Source organism: Sphaeramia orbicularis, unplaced genomic scaffold (assembly GCF_902148855.1).
Source record: "Sphaeramia orbicularis unplaced genomic scaffold, fSphaOr1.1, whole genome shotgun sequence".
Lineage (NCBI taxonomy): Eukaryota > Metazoa > Chordata > Actinopteri > Kurtiformes > Apogonidae > Sphaeramia > Sphaeramia orbicularis.
Window position 1 is genome coordinate 214,609 of NW_021941530.1, and position 23,077 is coordinate 237,685.

General features: G+C 37.6%; 1 protein-coding gene across 1 annotated transcript in view; it reads right to left on the bottom strand.

The window, feature by feature from the left end:
- Nucleotides 1-23,077, bottom strand: part of LOC115416035 (poly(rC)-binding protein 2-like) — a 243,395-nt gene that overhangs the window by 120,941 nt on the left and 99,377 nt on the right. The window contains exons 3-5 of the mRNA XM_030129736.1: nucleotides 13,020-13,351; nucleotides 8,193-8,216; nucleotides 6,479-6,511 (exon numbers count right to left, since the gene is read on the bottom strand). Coding sequence (XP_029985596.1) covers nucleotides 6,479-6,511; nucleotides 8,193-8,216; nucleotides 13,020-13,160 — 198 coding nt within the window. The 5' untranslated portion in view covers nucleotides 13,161-13,351. The remainder of the gene's footprint in view (nucleotides 1-6,478; nucleotides 6,512-8,192; nucleotides 8,217-13,019; nucleotides 13,352-23,077) is intronic.

Below are 23,077 nucleotides of genomic sequence, written 5' to 3' on the forward strand. Positions count from 1 at the left end.
ATGGCGAGAACCAATCAGCTAAGTAAAGACAAACGAGTGGCCATCATTACTTTAAGAAATGAAAGTCAGTCAGTCTAGAAAATTTCAAAAACTTTGAATGTGTCCCCAAGTGCAGTCGCAAAAACCATCAAGCGCTCCAACGAAACTGGCTCACATGAGGACCGCCCCAGGAAAGGAAGACCAAGAGTCACCTCTGATGCTGAAGATAAGTTCATCTGAGTCACCAGCCTCAGAAATCGCAAATTAACAGCAGCTCAGATTAGAGACCAGATGAATACCACACAGAGCTCTAGCAGCAGACACATCTCTACAACAACTGTTAAGAGGAGACTGCGTGAATCAGGCCTTCATGGTCAAACAGCTGCTAGGAAACCACTGCTCAGGAGAGGCAACAAACACAAGAGATTTATTTGGGCCAAGAAACCCAAGGAATGGACATTAGACCAGTGGAAATCTGTGCTTTGGTCTGATGAGTCCAAATTTCAGATCTTTGGATCCAACCGCCGTGTCTTTGTGCGACGCAGAAAAGGTGAACGGATGGATGCTACATGCCTGGTTCCCACCGTGAAGCATGGAGGGGGAGGTGTGATGGTGTGGGGGTGCTTTGCTGGTGACGCTGTTGGGGATTTATTCAAGATTGAAGGCAACCTGAATCAGCATGGCTACCACAGCATCCTGAAGTGACATGCCATTCCATCCGGTCTGTGTTTAGTTGGACCATCATTTATGTTTCAACAGGACAATGACCCCAAACACACCTCCAGGCTGTGTGAGAGATATTTGACCAAGAAGGAGAGTGATGGAGTGCTGCGCCAGATGACCTGGCCTCCACAGTCACCGGACCTGAACCCAATCGAGATGGTTTGGTTGAGCTGGACCGCAGAGTGAAGGCAAAAGGGCCAACAAGTGCTAAGCATCTGTGGGAACTTCTTCAAGACTGTTAGGAAACCATTTCAGGTGACTACCTCTGGAAGCTCATCAAGAGAATGGCAAGAGTGTGCAAAGCAGTCATCAGAGCTAAGGGTGGATACTTTGAAGAAACTAGAATATAAGAGATGTTTTCAGTTATTTCACACTTTTTTGTTAAGTACATAATTCCACATGTGTTCATTCATAGTTTTGATGCCTTCAGTGAGAATCTACAATGTAAATAGTCATGAAAATAAAGAAAATGCAAAGAATGAGAAGGTGTGTCCAAACTTTTGGCCTGTACTGTATATATATACTGCAAATGGAAAGGAAGGTGTGATGGAAGAGCCAAGAATAACCCATGAAGAACTCAATATACAAATATATCTAAATGTGTCCATGTGTATTTGTGTCATTTCTGTTCCAAATATCTGATCACACTTCAAATCAGACAGAATCACCTCCAGAGGAACTGTACACTGAGATAGAAGAACTGATTTATAGACAACAGATCTGCAACATCTGATTTACACTGATCTGAACAAGAGCATTTACACTGGTTCCACTGGAAGATTTTTTGCTTAATTCAACTTTTTTTTTTTTTTTTTGCTTGATTCAAGATTTTTTTTTTCTTGATTCATGATTTTTTTTTTTTTTTGCTTGAATTAAGCAAATAAATAAATACATACACACATACATACATACATACATCTTTTCAGCACCATGGACAGCGCATGACCCAAAAACAGAAAACACACATTCTAAAATATTTAAAGTTAAAAAAAAAAAAAAAAAAAAAACCTCTTCCAGTGGAACCAGTGTAAATGCTCTTGTTCAGATCAGTGTAAATCAGATGTTGCAGATCTATTGTCTGTAAATCAGTTCTTCTGTCTCAGTGTACAGTTCCTCTGGAGCTGATTCTGTCAGATTTTCAGTGTGATCAGATATTTGGAACAGAAATGAGACAAATACACTTGGTCAGATTTAGATTTTTTACAGTGTAATCCTATCACTCCCTGTAAATAATCGGTTTGTAATCTTTTCATGGTCATCAGATATGACCATATCTGGACATTCAGAGGCTCCGTAGTTACCATGGAAACACCGTCATCTTCTCCAACAATGATTCTCCAGTCAAACCCATGGAGCTGGATCAATGACAGTAGATGGACACACTGGGTTTATGTTCGGTTAAGGACAGATTGGACTGAAAAAGACACTGTTTATTCTTTTTTTCTCTTGTTTTTTTTTAAAATAATAATGCTCAAATGTAATCTCAGCATGATGATTAAAGTACATGATAAGTAATTACATACAGGAAGATACCTGATTTTCACTGAAAAAAAGGCAAAATAGAGAGGATGATATAATAAACGGTGATATTTCCCTTAAGATTCCAATGTATTTGTCATTTCAGCAAATAAAATACACAGAAATCAAACACTGTACTCAGGTCCCGATGGTCAGCAGCATTTAGTAAACACCATCAAATATTGATAAAAATACAAAAATATTGATTTAAAAAAAAAAAAAAAAAAAAAAAAACCTTAAAAAGTTACCCACAAATAAGTAAAATTAATATTTTCTAAAGTGCAGAGCAATAAAGTGCCAATTAAGAGAGCATTTCTGAAAGGATAAATAGAGAAAAAAGAAGAAGAATCATGTGGAAGTGCCACTAAAGCAGTACTGGGTCTGTATGGGTTCAGCAACAACTGGAGAGTCCAATAATAGAAGGATGAAAAACAGAGCAAACAGAGTACATTCACACACACACACACACACACACACACACACACACACACACACACACACACACACACACACACACACACACACACACACACACACACACACACATATGTATGGTGAGAAGTGCTGTCATTTCAAAAAGCCTCTGGTTCCTCCTTTCCCTCACACTTGTTTTTCCTCGTTCTCTCCATCTCTGCGTCTCTCATCCTTCCACTCAGTCTCTATTGTATTCTCTCTTTTTTTCTCCATTTGCCTGTCTGTTTCCTCAGGATGATGGGAAGACAAAAAGGACAGTTATTCCACAGGGATGCCCCACAACTACTGCTCCCAGTCATGATACCGTCAGGCTGCTAACAGCAGCGACAGCTAAATATGTCCACGTGAACACAGCTCCCATCATGACGGAAAAGAACACAAATATGAAGCACACAGCCACAGACTGAACTGACCTTTAAGAATACATGGATATGTTCTGACCCTGGCTTGTATTTCTGTCTATATTTTCTGTTACTGTGTGTGTTCTCCCTCCAGTCCTGTAGGGGCGCTGTGCCTTTTTTGTGTCTGTTTTGTTTTATGTAGGTGAAGCTGCTGATTGGTGGATCCAGATGACCCAGCCCCTTTAAAAATGGCCCTGGATCCTCCAGTTCACTCTCTCCTTGTTTGTGGCAAGCTTCCGTCCGTCATTCCTGTGTGTGTATGTGTGTGTTGACCGTCATTCCTGTGTGTGTGTGTGTGTGTGTGTGTGTGTGTTGACCGTCATTCCTGTGTGTGTGTGTGTGTTGACCGTCATTCCTGTGTGTGTTGACCGTCATTCCTGTGTGTATTGACCATCAGTCGTTGTGTGTGTTGACCGTCAGTCGTCGTGTGTTGACCATCAGTCGTTGTATGTGTTGACCATCAGTCATCGTGTTTGTTGACCGTCAGTCATTGTTTGTGTTGACTGTCATTCCTGTGTGTGTGTTGACCGTCAGTTGTCGTGTGTGTTGACCATCAGTTGTCGTGTGTGTTGACCGTCATTCCTGTGTGTGTTGACCGTCATTCCTGTGTGTGTGTGTGTGTGTGTGTGTTGACCGTCATTCCTGTGTGTGTGTGTGTGTGTGTGTGTTTTGACCGTCATTCCTGTGTGTGTGTGTGTGTTGACCGTCATTCCTGTGTGTGTGTGTGTGTGTGTGTTGACCGTCATTCCTGTGTGTGTTGACCGTCATTCCTGTGTGTATTGACCATCAGTCGTTGTGTGTGTGTTGACCGTCAGTCGTCGTGTGTTGACCATCAGTCGTTGTATGTGTTGACCATCGGTCATCGTGTTTGTTGACCGTCAGTCATTGTTTGTGTTGACTGTCATTCCTGTGTGTGTGTTGACCGTCAGTTGTCGTGTGTGTTGACCATCAGTTGTCGTGTGTGTTGACCGTCATTCCTGTGTGTGTTGACCGTCATTCCAGTGTGTGTGTTGACCGTCAGTCATCGTGTGTGTTGACCGTCATTCCTGTGTGTGTGTGTTGACCATCATTCCTGTGTGTGTTGACCGTCATTCCGGTGTGTGTGTTGACCATCAGTCGTCGTGTGTGTTGACTATCAGTCGTCGTGTGTGTTGACCATCAGTCGTTGTGTGTGTGTGTTGACCGTCAGTCGTCATGTGTGTTGACCGTCAGTCGTTGTGTGTGTTGACCATCAGTAGTTGTATGTGTTGACCATCAGTCATCGTGTTTGTTGACCGTCAGTCATTGTTTGTGTTGACTGTCATTCCTGTGTGTGTGTTGACCGTCAGTCGTCGTGTGTGTTGACCATCAGTCGTTGTGTATATTGACCATCAGTCGTTGTGTATATTGACCGTCAGTTGTTGTGTATATTGACCGTCAGTCGTTGTGTATATTGACCATCAGTCGTTGTGTATATTGACCGTCAGTTGTCGTATGTGTTGACCATCAGTCATTGTGTATATTGACTGTCAGTTGTCGTGTGTGTTGACCATCAGTCATTGTGTTTGTTGACCGTCAGTCATTGTTTGTGTCGACTGTCATTCCTGTGTGTGTGTTGACCGTCAGTTGTCGTGTGTGTTGACTGTCAGTCGTCGTGTGTGTTGACCATCAGTCGTTGTGTATATTGAGTGTCAGTTGTTGTGTGTGTTGACCATCAGTCATTGTGTATATTGACCGTCAGTCATCGTGTATATTGACCATCAGTTGTTGTGTATATTGACTGTCAGTTGTCGTGTGTGTTGACCATCAGTCGTTGTGTATATTGACTGTCAGTTGTCGTATGTGTTGACCATCAGTCATTGTGTATATTGACCGTCAGTCATTGTGTATATTGACCGTCAGGCGTTGTGTATATTGACTGTCAGTTGTCGTGTGTGTTGACCATCAGTCATTGTGTATATTGACCGTCAGTCGTTGTGTATATTGACCGTCAGTTGTTGTGTATATTGACCATCAGTCATTGTGTGTATTGACTGTCAGTTGTCGTGTGTGTTGACCATCAGTCGTTGTGTATATTGACTGTCAATTGTCGTGTGTGTTGACCATCAGTCATTGTTTATATTGACCGTCAGTCGTTGTGTATATTGACCGTCAGTCGTTGTGTATATTGACTGTCAGTTGTCGTGTGTGTTGACCATCCGTCGTCGTGTGTGTTGACCATCCGTCGTCGTGTGTGTTGACCATCCGTCGTTGTGTGTGTTGACCATCAGTCGATGTGTTAGTTTTTTTGTAACTCGATCCTTTTTCTGGTCGGGGAGGACGGCTCTTTTGTTTCATGTTTTCTCCTGTTTTTTCGGAGGGAGTTCAGGTTACTTCCATGTCTTTTATTTCTTGCTTTTATGTTTGGTTAGGAAATTTAGTTGGAACATTGAAGAAGACTTCTAGTTTGTTGTTTTAGCCCAGCCCTCCCCTAACCCTCCTTTAGTTTTTGGATGATAAATACTGTAAACTTTAGACTGACATGTGTGTGTTTGGGAGCTGGGAGGGGACAAAGAGAGTGGGAGGGGACAAAGACAGAATATTATGGAGGTCCTGGTAAAGCCCTAGGGTTCGGGTTCGGGTTACAGACGGAACAGATAGGATGGAAAATGTTAATGCATGGAGGTCCGTTTCTTCTTCGGCTGATGTTATCGTTGTTTACAGTCCCACTAATAACAGTCCCAATTCCGGCAGGATTTTCTATACAGAATAATTACAGCAGAGAAGGGAACAGACACTCCTGCTGCATATGTTTATGACTGTCCTTCTTTTGCATTTCTGATAAAGAACTTTCAAGGCTCTTTTCTGTCGTTTCAAACTGGGTTGGTTCAGTACTGCACTAGTTTAGGATTAGGCCGTAGTGACCATGATGTATGTGTTCTGCATTTGAAGAGATGGAACAGATGAATGAGACACAAGAAAGACATGAGAGAGAGAGAGAGAGAGACAGAGAGAGAGACAGAGAGACAGAGAGAGAGAGAGACAGAGAGAGAGAGAGAGACAGAGAGAGAGAGAGAGACAGAGAGAGAGACAGAGAGAGACAGAAAGAGAGAGAGACAGAGAGAGACAGAGAGAGAGACAGAGAGACAGAGAGAGAGAGAGACAGAGAGAGAGAGAGAGACAGAGAGAGAGAGAGAGACAGAGAGAGAGACAGAGAGAGACAGAAAGAGAGAGAGACAGAGAGAGACAGAAAGAGAGAGAGACAGAGAGACAGAGAGAGAGAGAGAGAGACAGAGAGAGAGAGAGACAGAGAGAGACAGAGAGAGAGACAGAAAGACAGAGACAGAGAGAGAGAGACAGAGAGAGAGAGAGACAGAGAGACAGACAGACAGACAGAGTAGAAGACGTAGATGCATGGGTCTTACCTCTTCTCGTATTCTTTTCACTGTTTCTCCTTTCTGTGAAAACACAAACCACACCACGATGAATCAGACCCTTTTATTGGATTCATGGTGTAAATCTGACTGGTCTGCATTCATGTATTAAATATGTCAAATGTGAGTTTGAACGTATTGTTTCTGTCGCTCTGTGTAACTACCACAGTACATTCATGTCTTCAGGTTTCCTCTAAATCTACGTCTGTTCACCTCAACCCTGCTCAGAATATTTGGGATGTGATGTGGTTTATGCACTGATCTGACTCTGCATCATCAAAACAGAATCTGGGTGAAAGAAATGTGACACTGGGATACTGCATAAGAATTGTAAAGCATTCATGAAGCCATGGTAAAAAAAAAAAAAAAAACTAAACAAAAAAAAAAACTCTGTGTGTGTGTGTATGAGTGTGTGTTTTGGTCACAAAGTGTAGTTTTGCAAACGAAAGTAACGTTTCAAGTGAGAAAATACAAAACAGGAAAGTGCACAGTAAAAATCTAAATGTGTCCAAGTGTATTTGACTCATTTCTGTTCCAAATATCTGATCAGACTGAAAATCAGACAGAATCACCTCCACAGGAACTGTACACTGAGATAGAAGAACTGATTTACAGACAGTAGATCTGCAAAATCTGATTTACACTGACCTGAACAAGAGGATTTACACTGGTTCCACTGGAAGATTTGATTTTTTGATTTTTTTGCTTAATTCAATTTTTTTTGCTTAATACAAGATTTTTTGCTTAATTCAACCAAAAAATATTAAATTAAGCACAAAAAAAAAATCTTGAATTAAGCAAAAAAAAAGAAATAAATAAATTCTTGAGTTAAGCAAAAAAAAAAAAAAAAAAAAAAAATCTTGAATTAAGCAACAAAAAAAATCTTGAATTAAGCAAAAAAAAAAAAAAAAAAATCTTGAATTAGCCAAACAAATGTTGAATTAAGAAAAAAAAAAATGTGTGGTTTGACTACAGACTGACACCACCCAACCAGAACCATAACAGTCATGTCATTTTAACTCCATCTTCATGTGACAGACTGAAAACTAGACGACTCCACACTGTTAGTGATGAGGAGGGGAACTCTAAATATAAACGCTGAAGGAAATGCGTCCTAATCATGTGTTGGTGAAAGTGCTGAAGGGCACTGGTCATTATCACTCTGCAATGGGCTGTGGTATATTTGGACCCATCCTCCAGGGGTTTATCGAACATGTTCACAGTTCATCTGTGCACAGCTGCTTCTGTTCAGATTAAAATGACATGGGCCGACTGGAAATGGAACGCACATTAAAATGACATGGACTGACTGGAAATGGAACGCACATTAAAATGACATGGACTGACTGGAAATGGAACGCACATTTCATGGACACTTGACACCGTTATAGTCGAGTTAGACTGAACACTGTCTGAAGGAATATGACACTGTTAGGAAATCACAGTTTGAAGAGGCCTCACATTTATAAATACATGATAAAAATAATTATTCTTGTAAACATTTCGAAATGACGGGGTTGTTGCAAATATTTGGATGCTGCTCAGACTAATGAGTGTCATGTGACAGCGGTTTGCTACGCTAAGCTAAGCTTTGTTTGGTTCTGATGCAGAGGCGTTCATATTTGATTCATGACCATTTTCATTTTGGGATACTACGGCTAAAACAGGGTTTTTTTCAGAGTGAGGAGTGTAAAGTGATGCTCACCTTTCCGATAATGCTTCCTACTTCCTGTGGAGAAGAGAAACAGGAACCACATTAATATTATTATTGACAGAGAAAACCATCTACAGGAGCAAAAATGATCAGCACGTCATATGGAGTATGTGTTGAATGAAATACACTGGAAAAGAAAATCTAAATCTGACCAAGTGTATTTGTCTCATTTCTGTTCCAAATATCTGATCAGACTTCAAATCAGACAGAATCACCTACAGAGGAACTGTACACTTAGATAGAAGAACTGATTTATAGACAATAGATCTGGAAAATCTGATATACACTGATCTGAACAAAAGCATTTACACTGGTTCCACTGGAAGATGTTTATTTTTGCTTGAATTAAGCAAAAAAAAAAAAAAATCTTTATTTAAGCAAAAAATCTACCAATGGAACAAGTAAAAATTATCTTGGTAAGATTTTTTGAAAGATTTCTTCTTAAGCTTTTTTTTTTTTTTTTTTACTTTAAATGTTTTCGAATGTGCGTTTTCTGTGTTTGGGATCATGCGCTGTCCGTGGTGCTGAAACAGCATTCCTGTGACGTATTAGTGAAACTGAGCTGAACTGTTCAAAATTAGTCCAAATATCTGATCACACTTCAAATCAGACAGAATCACCTCCAGAGGAACTGTACACTGCGATAGAAGAACTGATTTAGAGACAACAGATCTGGAAAATCTGATTTACACTGATCTGAACAAGAGCATTTACACTGGTTCCACTGGCAGATTTATTTTTGCTTAATTCAAGATTTTTTTTCTTTTTGCTTAATTCAAGTTTGTTTCCTTAATTCAATATTTTGTTTTGCTCAATTCAAGATTTTTTTTTGTTTAATTTGATATATATATTTATTTATTTATTTATTTATTGCTTAATTTCAGATTTTTTTTTTGCTTAATTCAAGATTTATTTTTTTTTGCTTAATTTAAGTTTTTTTTTCTTTTTGCTTGATTCAATTTTTTTTTTTTGCTTGAATTAAGCAAAAAAAAAAAAAAAAAAAAAAATATTTTCAGCACCATGGACGGCGCACCATCCCTAACAAAGAAAACACACATTCTAAAATATTTAATGTAAAAAAAAGGCTTAAGAAGAAATCTTTCAAAAAATCTGACCAAGAAAATTTTCACTTGTTCCATTGGCAGATTTTTTGCTTAAATAAAGATTTTTTTTTTTTTTTTGGTGCTTAATTCAAGGAAAAAATAGATAAATAAAAATAAAAATCTGTCAATGGAACAAGAGTAAATGATCTTTTTTTATTTTGCTTAATTCAAGGTTTGTTTTTTCTTTGCTTAATTCAAGACTTTTTTTTTTGTTTAATTTTGCTTAATTCTGGATTTTTATTTATTTATTTTTTTTGCTTAATTCAAGATTTTTTTTTTTTTCCCCGCTTAATTCAAGCACAACCAGTGTAATTGCTCTTGTTCAGATCAGTGTAAATCGGATTTTCCAGATCTATTGTCTATAAATCAGTTCTTCTATCTCAGTGTACAGTTCCTTTGTAGGTGATTCTGTCTGATTTGAAGTGTGATCAGATATTTGGAACAGAAATGAGACAAATACACTTGGACAGATTCAGATTTTTTTCAGTGTACATGCTGTAAATATAGCATTAAAATCAAAGACTACATTTACATGCAAAACATATTTTTTAAAGAGGTTAATATCTCTACTCCTGCTGTTTATAAGGCAGGAGAAAAATGAATAATTTACTAATATTCATGTTTACATGTTGTTGAGCTTTACCCTGATGGTGCTCGAGTTCTCATTTCATTCTTGGAATCACATGACTTGTTGATCTGTCTCAGAATATTTAAAATGTGATATTTCCATGTGACCACGTATTTCTACCACAGTCCAGCACAAATATGAAATTAAACAAGCAGCAGGACGTCTGAGACCCATACTGCAACCTTCAAAAACAGAATCCAATGAAAGGAAACCTGAAGCTCAGAATAGTTCTGGTGTGATCTGGTCCAAGGATCAGACTGAGCTCCATTCACCGTCCATCCTCTGAATCTGAATTCTATCACCTCCTGTTAAATGTAGGCCACTTACAGTCCAAATATCACATGTTTTCCTCTGGTTTCTCCAGTTTCTGAAGCTTTGTCTGTGTGAAGCCTTTTGTTATCTGACCAAAAGTCTGCTTTTTTTTTTTTTTATCATTTTGGATCAACATTATAATAATATTGATGATATCTAGAAGGAATAAATAAGTGTCCAACCAAAGTTAACCCTATAACGCAAAACGTGTCATATTTGATACATGAGTTTTGAAGCCCTCTACATGATCAGTGCACTGTGAAAATCTAAATCTGACCAAGTGTATTTGTCTCATTTCTGTTCCAAATATCTGATCAGACTTCAAATCAGACAGAATCACCTCCAGAGGAAATGTACACTGAGACAGAAGAACTGATTTACAGACAATAGATCTTGAATATCTGATTTACACTAATCTGAACAAACGCTGTCAATGGTTCCATTGACAGAGTTTTTGCTTGAATTCAGGAAAAAAAAAAATTTTTGAATTAAGCAAAAAAAAAAAAAAAAATCTGCCAATGGAACAAGTGCAAAAGATTCAAGATCATTTTCACCTGTTCCATTGCCAGATTTTTTTTTTTTTTTTTTTTGCTAAATTCCATTTTTTTTCTTAATTCAAGCAAAAAATAAATACATCTGGGATTAACAAAAAAAAAAAAAAATGGAATTACGAAAAAAAAAAAAAAAAAAGGAATTAAGCAAAAAAAAAAAAAAAAAAAAAAAAATCTGCCAATGGAACAAGTGTAAAAGATTCACTGAAAATGTAAACTTTGACCTACTTTTCCCAAAACGTAACCACATCTGTTCTGGGTCACTGGTAATCTATAAACCAAATTAGGTATGAATTCAACCAATAGTTTTGCTGCTACATACACGTGAAATTTTGCCCATTAAAAGTAAATGGAAAAAAAAAAAAAAAAAAAAAAATCATTAAAAATTAAAACTTTGACCTACTTTTCCCAAAACGTAACCACATCTGTTCTGGGTCACTGGCAATCTATAAACCCATTTTGGTCTGAATTCAACCAATAGTTATGCTGCTAAAGTGTAAACAAACAAACAAAGCGTACCCCTTGCCTCCCCCCTTCAGGGGGCGGGGTAACAACATGAGCACATCCCATAATATCCATCCCAGAAAATACTCCTTTATAACAGACAGTACTCTTAGCATTGTGTAAGAATGAAAATTAGTCTAATCTACTTTGTAAACATCCATAATTCAGAATCTCCAAAAGGAATATACTGTTAACATGATCCAAATCAAATGTGGATTATGGTCCTGTTTTTGAATATTCTATGTGAGAAGCCTCCAAGTCCATAATGAAATAAATCTGTCCTTTCGACTCTCTGTTCTTGTGCTCCTCCCTGTCCTCTCTAATGCCGCGTTTCCACTAAATGGAACCGGCTCGGCTCGACTCCACTCTGGTACCAGGTCCTATTCCAGACCCTTTCCACTCTGGTACCAGGTCCTATTCCAGACCGGTTCCACTCTGGTACCAGGTCCTATTCCAGACCCTTTCCACTCTGGTACCAGGTCCTATTCCAGACCGGTTCCACTCTGGTACCAGGTCCTATTCCAGACCCTTTCCACTCTGGTACCAGGTCCTATTCCAGACCCTTTCCACTCTGGTACCAGGTCCTATTCCAGACCGGTTCCACTCTGGTACCAGGTCCTATTCCAGACCCTTTCCACTCTGGTACCAGGTCCTATTCCAGACCGGTTCCACTCTGGTACCAGGTCCTATTCCAGACCCTTTCCACTCTGGTACCAGGTCCTATTCCAGACCGGTTCCACTCTGGTACCAGGTCCTATTCCAGACCCTTTCCACTCTGGTACCAGGTCCTATTCCAGACCGGTTCCACTCTGGTACCAGGTCCTATTCCAGACCCTTTCCACTCTGGTACCAGGTCCTATTCCAGACCCTTTCCACTCTGGTACCAGGTCCTATTCCAGACCGGTTCCACTCTGGTACCAGGTCCTATTCCAGACCCTTTCCACTCTGGTACCAGGTCCTATTCCAGACCAGTTCCACTCTGGTACCAGGTCCTATTCCAGACCCTTTCCATTCCAGATCCTCCCTCTTTCCAGTCCCTGGTCGTCATAGCGATGCGGTGCGTTCCTTCTGTGTGCTCTGCTCACAGTTGCTGATAAACTCACTGGTTGCCTGTTGTCTGGTCAAACTCCTGCTGAATGTTTGCGTCTGAACCTCCTGGACAAACCATGGTGTAGTTTTACAGACTGTCATCATGTGGATTCACCTACTGACAGATTTACTGGAAAAGGGCGGGGCACACACACCACTGACCAATCAGAGGTCTGCAGTGTTTACACAGTGTCACCTTTAGGATCTGGTCCCCAGTCCTGGAACCTCAGAGGAGGAGGTACCAAAAAACTAGGACCAGGTACCAGACTCCAAAAAACTAGTACCAGGTACCAGACTCCAAAAAACTAGGACCAGGTACCAGAGTCCAGGTCCTTTTTTGTAATGGAAACGCAAAAAGGACAAGTCGAGTCGAGTCGAGTCGAGCCGGTGCCATGTAGTGGAAACGCAGCATAACTCCCTAATGAACTCAAACCTGTCATTTCTGGTCTGTGTTCTGTTTGGTCCTATTTTTGAAAATGATATGTCAGAAGTCTCTAACTCCATAATGACATCAAACTTGTCCTTTCTCCTCTCTGTTGTTCTTGTGCTCCTCCCTCTGCTCTCTAACTCCATACTGATATAAAATCCCATCCTTTCTCCTCTCTGTTGTTGTGCTCCTCCCCCTCCTCACCTTTCCGTGCATGAGGAGGCGCAGTGTGAGTGTGACCCCCATGGCCCCGTCTCCAAACTCCTGCTCACAGCTCATGGTGGAGGTGGTGGTGGTGGTGTGGTGGGTGGAGGTGTGGGTGGACTCTGACGCTGGGAGACGCATGAAGGTCTGAGCCCCGAGGCGTATGGAGCTCCAGAACACCACAGAACCCTTTGGAAAACCCACAGAGGATCCCTTTGGACAGTCCTGGAGCTGCACAGGGGGGAGGGGAGTTTGGGTTGGGGGGTGGACCGGTGGAGCTGTGATCTGCTAGGGGGGCGGGGTTTGATCCTGGGTCCACTTCCTCTGTAAGTCTGTGAACAGTTAGAAAAAGCAGAAGAGCGCATTATGTCAAAACCCATGACTATTCAGCGTGTGGAATAATGTCTGAGTGTGACACTGAAGGTTTTCTCATGTGGGGGAAAGTTTCTGTGTTCACCAAAAGTCTAAAACCAAAGTTCAGACGGACCGACGACATCACAAACACTTTGGAATCAGTTTTATGAGTGCAGCGTGGAAACCTGAAGCTATCGGTGCATAAAGAAACTTTAAAGAGAAGATGTGGATTTAACAGTTTTGAACGAGGCCATTAAATGTTTTTTGTGGCTCAAATGATTCTTCAGTGCACAGACGTTTGTTGACGATGTCGTATAAGGCAGAAATTTTCAGCTGCTCAACTTAAACATCTCTCACTAAAAACTGCTATCATTCTTTTTTCTGATGTAACTATCGATCCGAACCACATCATCCTAAAAAAGAAAGAAAAGAAAAAAAGACCTACAACAGCCTAAAGACCCAGTTTGTAATGAGACATGATTAATATGACTCAGCAGATGCAGATTAGAAAACTACGACCAAAAATAGGACGAATCACAGTGTGACTAAACGGCCAGGAGCCAACGTGGAAATGCCTGAGGACACAGATTCAAATGAAAATTCATCAGCATTTCTTTTGAAATACAATGTGAGTATATTTTTCACATGCATGATCTAAAACGGGTAAAATTACCTTCTGACTAATGTCTGCTGCATCTGTGAATTGTTACCCAGAAGTCAGTGCATGCTTTTAGTTGGAGACTACAAATCCAACTCTTAGTCATTTGGTCAGTGTGAATTATTTTTCCATGTATATGATGCTTCTGTGAAACTGGGGCTAAAAATTCAAACCAGATGGAGACGAATGTTCTGAAGCAGGTTTGGAAGAACTGTGGGTCTATTTGAAATATAAATATTTACTGAGATAAAAGAGAAACTATTTTTCAGATAAAACACATTTTTATATTATTTTACATTATATTTAATACATAAATCCAAATGTAACATGATAAAAAGGACACAAAAATTACACACTACTAGTTTTTTGAATATCTCTTTATTCTCTCACAGGTGCATTTTGGGAATTAAACTAATTATTCAAGTCAGTGTTTGACAAAAATGATTGCTGTTGTAAAATCACTGGTGATTTATATGTTTAAATGTTCAGGTTCCGTATGTAACTCCAGTGGAGACAATGGGTTCCAGCCCAAACCTGGAATGAGACTCAGATTGAACCAAACCCACATGTGTGGATTAGAAAACCCACTGGGATCCACACATTGAACACAGTGTCTGTATTTAGAGTCTATAGAAGAGCATTTACACACATGTTTACACAGCTAATGCACTGACACCGAGGCACATTTAATGTCCATATTCCAGTTGTGCTGATAGAATAGACCTTGTTGTTTCCATAGACATCTGAGCATGCTCAGTTTTCTGTCTTAACTCTACTTCTTTCTTCTTTCTCTTCTCTGTCTTAACTCTACTTCTTTCTTCCTTCTCTTCTGTCTTAACTCTACTTCTTTCTTCCTTCTCTTCTGTCTTAACTCTACTTCTTTCTTCTTTCTCTTCTCTGTCTTAACTCTACTTCTTTCTTCCTTCTCTTCTCTGTCTTAACTCTACTTCTTTCTTCTTTCTCTTCTCTGTCTTAACTCTACTTCTTTCTTCTTTCTCTTCTCTGTCTTAACTCTACTTCTTTCTTCTTTCTCTTCTGTCTTAACTCTACTTCTTTCTTCCTTCTCTTCTGTCTTAACTCTACTTCTTTCTTCCTTCTCTTCTCTGTCTTAACTCTACTTCTTTCTTCTTTCTCTTCTGTCTTAACTCTACTTCTTTCTCTTTTCTGTCTTAAATCTACTTCTTTCTTCTTTCTTTTGTCTTAACTCTACTTCTTCTTTCCCTTCTGTCTTAACTCTACTTCTTTCTTTCTGTCTTAACTCTACTTCTTTCTTTTCTCTTAACTCTACTTCTTTCTTCTTTCTCTTCTGTCTTAACTCTACTTCTTTCTTCTTTCTCTTCTGTCTTAACTCTACTTTCTTCCTTCTCTTCTGTCTTTACTTTCTCTTTTCTGCTTAACTCTACTTCTTTCTTCTTTCTTTCTGTCTTAATTACTTTCTTCTCTTCTCTTCTGTCTTAACTCTATTCTTTCTTCCTTCTCTTCTCTGTCTTAACTCTACTTCTTCTTCTTTCTCTTCTGTCTTAACTCTACTTCTTTCTTCTCTTTTTCTGTTTAACTCTACTTCTTTCTTCTTTTCTTCTGTCTTAACTCTATCTTTCTTCCTTCTCTTCTGTCTAATATCTTTCTTCTTTCTCTTCTGTCTTAACTCTACTTTCTTCTTTCTTTTCTGTCTTAAACTACTTCTTTGCTTCTCTTCTCTGTCTTAACTATTCTTTCTTTCCTTCTCTCTCGGTCTTAACTCACTTCTTCTTTCTCTCTCTGTATTAATATACTTCTTTCTTCTTTCTCTCTCTGTCTAACTCTACTTTCTTCTTTCTCTTCTGTCTTAACTCTATTTTTCTTTCTCTCTGTCTTAACCTACTTATTTCTTCTTTCTCTTATGTCTTAACTCTACTCTTTTCTTCTCTGTCTTAAATCTACTTCTTTAATCCTTCTCTTCTGTCTTAACTACTTCTTTCTCTTTCTGTCTTTAACTCCTACTCTTTCTTCCTTCTCTTCTCTGTCTAACTCTACTTCTTTTCTTCCTTCTCTTATGTCTTCACTCTACTTCTTTCTTCCTTCTCTTCTCTGCTCTTAACTACTTCTTTCTTTCCTTCTCTTCTTTCTTAACTCTACTTCTTTCTTCCATTCTCTTCTCGTCTTAACTCTACTTCTTTCTTTCGTTCTCTTCTGTCTTAACTATCCTTCTTTCCTTCCTTCTTTCTCTGTCTTAACTCTACTTCTTTATTCTTTTCTCTTCTGTCTTAACTCTACTTTCTTCTTTTCTCTTCATGTCTAACCCTACTTCTTTCTTCTTCTTTTCTGTCTTAACTCTTCTTCATTTTCTCTTTCTCTTCTGTCTTAACTCTAATTCTTCTTCTTTCTCTTCTGTCTTAACTCTACTTCTTTCTTCCTTCTCTTCTGTCTTAACTCTACTTCTTTTCTCTTTCTCTTCCTGCTCTTAACCCTACTTCTTTCTTCTTTCTTTATCGTCTGAACGTACTCTTTCTTCTTTCTCTTCTTGTCTTAATTACTTCTTTCTTCTTCTCTCTCTGTCTTAACTCTATTCTTCTTCTTTCTCTTCTCTGTCTTAACTCTACTTCTTTTCTTCTTCTCTGTCTTAACTATTCTTTCTTCCTTCTCTCTGTCTTAACTTACTTCTTTCTTCTTCTCGTGTCTTAACTCTATCTTTCTTATTCTCTTCTGTCTTAACTAATCTTTCTTCTTTCTCTTCTCTGTCTTAACTCTACTTCTTTCTTCTTCTCTTCTCTGTTAACTACTTTTTCGTCTTTTCTCTTCTGTCTTAACTATCTTATTTCTTCCTTCTCTTCTGTCTAAATCTATTCTTTCTTCTTTCTCTTCTGTCAACTCTATTCTTTCTTCTTCTCTTCTGTCTTAACTCTAACTTCTTCTTCTTTCTCTTCTCGTCTTAACTCTACTTCTTTTTCTTCTCTTCTTGTCTTAACTCTACTTCTTTTCTTTCTCTTCTCTGTCTTAAACTATACTTCTTCTTCTTTATCTTCTCTGTCTAACTCTTACTTCTTTCTTCTTTCTCTTCTGTCTTAACTCTACTTCTTTCTTCCTTCTATTCTCTTTACTTTCTCTTTCTCGTCTTAACTCTAACTTCTTTCTTCTTTCTTTCTGTCTTAACTCTACTCTTTCTTCTTTCTCTTAGGTCTTAACTCTACTTCTTTTCTTTCTCTTCTGTCTAACTCTACTTTTTCTTTTCTTCTGTCTTTATTTCTCTTTTCTGTTTAACTCTACTCTTTCTTCTTTCTTTCTGTCTTAACTCTACTTCTTTCTTCTTTCTCTTTGTCTTAACTCTACTTCGTTTCCTTCTCTTCTCTGTCTTAACTCTACTTCTTTCTTCTTTCTCTTCTGTCTTAACTCTCTTCTTTCTTCCTTCTCTTCTCTGTTTAACTCTACTCTTCCTTCTTATTCTGTCTTAACTCTACTCTTTCTTCCTTTCTTCTCTTCTTAACTCTACTTCTTCTTCTTCTCTCTGTCTTAACTCTACTTCTTTCTTTCTCTTCTCTGTCTTAACTCTACTTATCTTTCTTCTTTCTCTTCTGTCTTAATCTACTTCTTTCTTCTTTCTATTTTCTGTCTAAACCTATTCTTTCTTCTTTCTCTTATGTCTAACTCTACTTCTTTCTTCTTTATCTCTCTTCTTAACTAATTCTTTCTTCCTTCTCTTCTCGTCAACTTACTTCTTTTCTTTCTTCTCTGTCTTAACTCTACTTCTTTTCTTTCTCTTCTCTGTCTTAACTCTACTTCTTCTTCCTTCTCTTCTGTCTAACTCTACTTCTTTCTTCTTTCTCTTCTGTCTTAACTCTACTTCTTCTCCTTCTCTTCTGTCTTAATCTACTTTCTTCTTCTCTTCTCTGTCTTAACTCTACTTCTTTTTCCTTCTCTTCTCTGTCTTAACTCTACTTCTTCTTTTCTTCTCTGTCTTAACTCTACGTCTTTCTTCTTCTTCTGTCTTAACTCTACTTCTTTCTTCTCTCTTCTGTCTTAACTCTACTTCTTTCTTCTCTTCTCTGTCTTAACTCTACTTCTTTCTTCTTTCTCTTCGTTTAACTCTACTTCTTTCTCTTTTCTGTCTTAAATCTACTTCTTTCTTCTTTCTTTTGTCTTAACTCTACTTCTTCTTTCCCTTCTGTCTTAACTCTACTTCTTTCTTTTCTGTCTTAACTCTACTTCTTTCTTTTCTCTTAACTCTACTTCTTTCTTTTCTCTTAACTCTACTTCTTTCTTCTTTCTCTTCTGTCTTAACTCTACTTCTTTCTTCTTTCTCTTCTGTCTTAACTCTACTTTCTTCCTTCTCTTCTGTCTTTACTTTCTCTTTTCTGTCTTAACTCTTCTTTCTTCTTTCTTTTCTGTCTTAACTCTACTTCTTTCTTCTTTCTCTTCTGTCTTAACTCTACTTCTTTCTTCCTTCTCTTCTCTGTCTTAACTCTACTTCTTTTTTCTTTTCTTTGTCTCTAACTCTACTTCCTTCTTTCTTTTCTCTTAACTCTACTTCTTTCTTCTTTCTCTTCTGTCTTAACTCTACTCTTTCTTCCTTCTCTTCGTTTAACTCTACTTCTTTTCTTTCTCTCTGTCTTAACTCTATTCTTTTCTTCTTTTCTGTCAACTCTACTTCTTTCTTCTTTCTCTTCTCTGTCTTAACTCTACTCTTTTCTTCTTCTTCTCTGTCTAAACTTCTCTTCTTCTTTTCTCTTCTGTTAATCTACTTTCTTTATTCTCTTCTCTGTCTTAACTTACTTTTCTTTCTCTTCTGTCTTAACTCTACTTCTTTCTTCCTTCTCTTCTCTGTCTTAACTCTACTTCTTTCTTCTTCTCTTCTCTGTCTTAACTCTACTTCTTTCTTTCTCTTCTCTGTCTTAACTCTGCTTCTTTAATCCTTCTCTTCTGTCTTAACTACTTCTTTCTCTTCTGTCTTAACTCTACTTCTTTCTTCCTTCTCTTCTCTGTCTTAACTCTACTTCTTTCTTCCTTCTCTTCTGTCTTAACTCTACTTCTTTCTTCCTTCTCTTCTCTGTCTTAACTACTTCTTTCTTCCTTCTCTTCTCTGTCTTAACTCTACTTCTTTCTTCTTTCTCTTCTGTCTTAACTCTACTTCTTTCTTCCTTCTCTTCTCTGTCTTAACTCTACTTCTTTCTTCTTTCTCTTGTCTTAACTCTACTTTCTTCTTTCTCTTCTGTCTTAACCCTACTTCTTTCTTCTTTCTTTTCTGTCTTAACTCTTCTTCTTTCTTCTTTCTCTTCTGTCTTAACTCTACTTCTTTCTTCTTTCTCTTCTGTCTTAACTCTACTTCTTTCTTCCTTCTCTTCTGTCTTAACTCTACTTCTTCTTCTTTCTCTTCTGTCTTAACTCTACTTCTTTCTTCTTTCTTTTCTGTCTTAACTCTACTTCTTTCTTTCTTTCTCTTCTCTGTCTTAACTCTACTTCTTTCTTCCTTCTCTTCTCTGTCTTAACTCTACTTCTTTCTTCTTTCTCTTCTGTCTTAATCTACTTCTTTCTTCTTTCTCTTCTCTGTCTTAACTCTACTTTCTTCTTTCTCTTCTGTCTTAACTCTACTTCTTCTTTCTCTCTCTGTCTTAACTCTACTTCTTTCTTCTTTCTCTTCTCTGTCTTAACTCTATCTTTCTTTTTCTCTGTCTTAACTCTACTTTAAATCCTTCTTCTGTCTTAACTACTTCTTTCTCTTCTGTCTTAACTCACTACTTCTTCTTCTTCTTTCTCTGTCTTAACTCTACTTCTTTCTTCCTTCTCTTTCTGTCTTAACTCTATTCTTCTTCCTTCTCTTCTCTGTATTAATACTTCTTTCTTCCTTCTTTCTGTCTAACTACTCTTTCTTCCTTCTCTTGTATTAACTCTATTCTTTCTTCTTTCTCTTCTGTCTTAAACTCTACTTCTTTTTCCTTCTCTTCTCTGTCTTAACCTACTTCTTTCTTCTTTCTCTTCTGTCTTAACTCTATTCTTCTTTTCTTCTGTCTTAACACTACTTCTTCGTTTTTTTCTGTCTTAACTTTCTCTTCTTTCTCTTCTGTCTTAACTCTACTTCTTTCTTCCTTCTCTTCTCTGTCTTAACTCTACTTCTTTATTCTTTCTTTTCTGTCATAACTCTACTTCTTCTTTCTCTTTTGTCTTAACTCTACTTCTTTCTTCTTTCTTTTCTGTCTTAACCCTACTTCTTTCTTCTTTCTCTTTTCTGTCTTAACTCTACTTCTTCTTTCTTCTTTCTTCTGTCTTAACTACTTCCTTCTTCTTTCTCTTCTGTTTAAATCTACTTTCTATCTTCTTTCTCTTCTGTCTTAACTTAACTTTCTTCTTTCTCTTCTGTCTTAACCTATTCGTTTTCTTCTTTTCTGTCTTAACTCTTCTTCTTTCTTCTTTCTCTTCTGTCTTAACTCTTTCTTCCTTCTCTTCTCTGTCTTAACTCTACTTCTTTCTTCTTTCTTTTCTGTCATAACTCTACTTCTTCTTTCTCTTTTGTCTTAACTCTACTTCTTTCTTCTTTCTTTTCTGTCTTAACCCTACTTCTTTCTTCTTTCTCTTTTCTGTCTTAACTCTACTTCTTCTTTCTTCTTTCTCTTCTGTCTTAACTCTACTTCCTTCTTCTTTCTCTTCTGTCTTAACTCTACTTCTTCTATCTTCTTTCTCTTCCGTCTTAACTCTACTTTTTCTATCTTCTTTCTCTTCTTTCTTAACTCTAATTCTTTCTTCTTTCTCTTCTGTCTTCTCTGTCACCCACACACACATACTCAACACTATCACTCTACAATCACATCCACTTTCTTCACTGATGGAACCTTGAAGTTTACAACTATTTGATCATTTCACTCATTTTCTCCCACTCTTTGCTTCATCATATTATTTAGAAAAAGCTGAATTAGTGAAGAGGTTTAAATCAAAAATAAATCTATGAGTAAATGAAAATTTAAACTGGGTAAAGAAGTATTTCAGTAGAACCAATTCAGAAGAGATAAATAAATAATGATAATTAAAAAAAAAAGAAAAAAGAAAAATCAATGCCAAATGTTTTAGTTCCATTAGAATCCTTCCCCTAAACAGATGCTGAACTGCTCTGAATGAGTTTAGATGATTTTTCATTTTAGGCTGATTCAGTGGTCAAGGTTGAAGTGCTTAGATTCATGGTACCAGCTCCTTTCAGTTCCGATCACAAACATTTGTCCATAAACACATTAGCTCTGGTAAATAGTCTTCGTCAGGCTGATTTGCACTTAGAAATGGAACCCATTCTCTTTGTCTGCTTCTATATTCTATAACCACAAGCTTTACCAGATGTTCTATATTCTATAACCACAAGCTTTACCAGATGTTCTATATTCCATAACCACAAGCTTTACCAGAAGTTCTAGATTCTATAACCACAAGCTTTAGCAGATGTTCTATATTCTATAACCACAAGCTTTACCAGATGTTGTATATTCTATAACCACAAGCTTTACCAGATGTTCTAGATTCTATAACCACAAGCTTTACCAGACGTTCTATATTCTATAACCACAAGCTTTATCAGACATTCTATATTCTATAACCACAAGCTTTACCAGACGTTCTAGATTCTACAACCACAAGCTTTACCAGATGTTCTAGATTCTATAACCACAAGCTTTACCAGACGTTCTATATTCTATAACCACAAGCTTTACCAGATGTTCTATATTCTATAACAACAAGCTTTACCAGATGTTCTAGATTCCATAACCACAAGCTTTCCAGACGTTCTATATTCTATAACCACAAGCTTTACCAGACGTTCTATATTCTATAACCACAAGCTTTACCAGATGTTCTATATTCTATAACCACAAGCTTTACCAGACGTTCTATATTCTATAACCACAAGCTTTACCAGAAGTTCTATATTCTATAACCACAAGCTTTACCAGACGTTCTATTTTCTATAACCACAAGCTTTACCAGATGTTCTATATTCTATAACCACAAGCTTTACCAGACATTCTATATTCTATAACCACAAGCTTTACCAGACGTTCTATATTCTATAACCACAAGCTTTACCAGATGTTCTATATTCTATAACCACAAGCTTTACCAGATGTTCTATATTCTATAACCACAAGCTTTACCAGACGTTCTATATTCTATAACCACAAGCTTTACCAGATGTTCTATATTCTATAACCACAAGCTTTACCAGATGTTCTATATTCTATAACCACAAGCTTTACCAGATGTTCTATATTCCATAACCACAAGCTTTACCAGAAGTTCTAGATTCTATAACCACAAGCTTTAGCAGATGTTCTATATTCTATAACCACAAGCTTTACCAGATGTTGTATATTCTATAACCACAAGCTTTAGCAGATGTTCTATATTCTATAACCACAAGCTTTACCAGACGTTCTATATTCTATAACCACAAGCTTTATCAGACATTCTATATTCTATAACCACAAGCTTTACCAGACGTTCTATATTCTATAACCACAAGCTTTACCAGATGTTCTATATTCCATAACCACAAGCTTTACCAGAAGTTCTAGATTCTATAACCACAAGCTTTAGCAGATGTTCTATATTCTATAACCACAAGCTTTACCAGATGTTGTATATTCTATAACCACAAGCTTTACCAGATGTTCTAGATTCTATAACCACAAGCTTTACCAGACGTTCTATATTCTATAACCACAAGCTTTATCAGACATTCTATATTCTATAACCACAAGCTTTACCAGACGTTCTAGATTCTACAACCACAAGCTTTACCAGATGTTCTAGATTCTATAACCACAAGCTTTACCAGACGTTCTATATTCTATAACCACAAGCTTTACCAGATGTTCTATATTCTATAACAACAAGCTTTACCAGATGTTCTAGATTCCATAACCACAAGCTTTCCAGACGTTCTATATTCTATAACCACAAGCTTTACCAGACGTTCTATATTCTATAACCACAAGCTTTACCAGATGTTCTATATTCTATAACCACAAGCTTTACCAGACGTTCTATATTCTATAACCACAAGCTTTACCAGACGTTCTATTTTCTATAACCACAA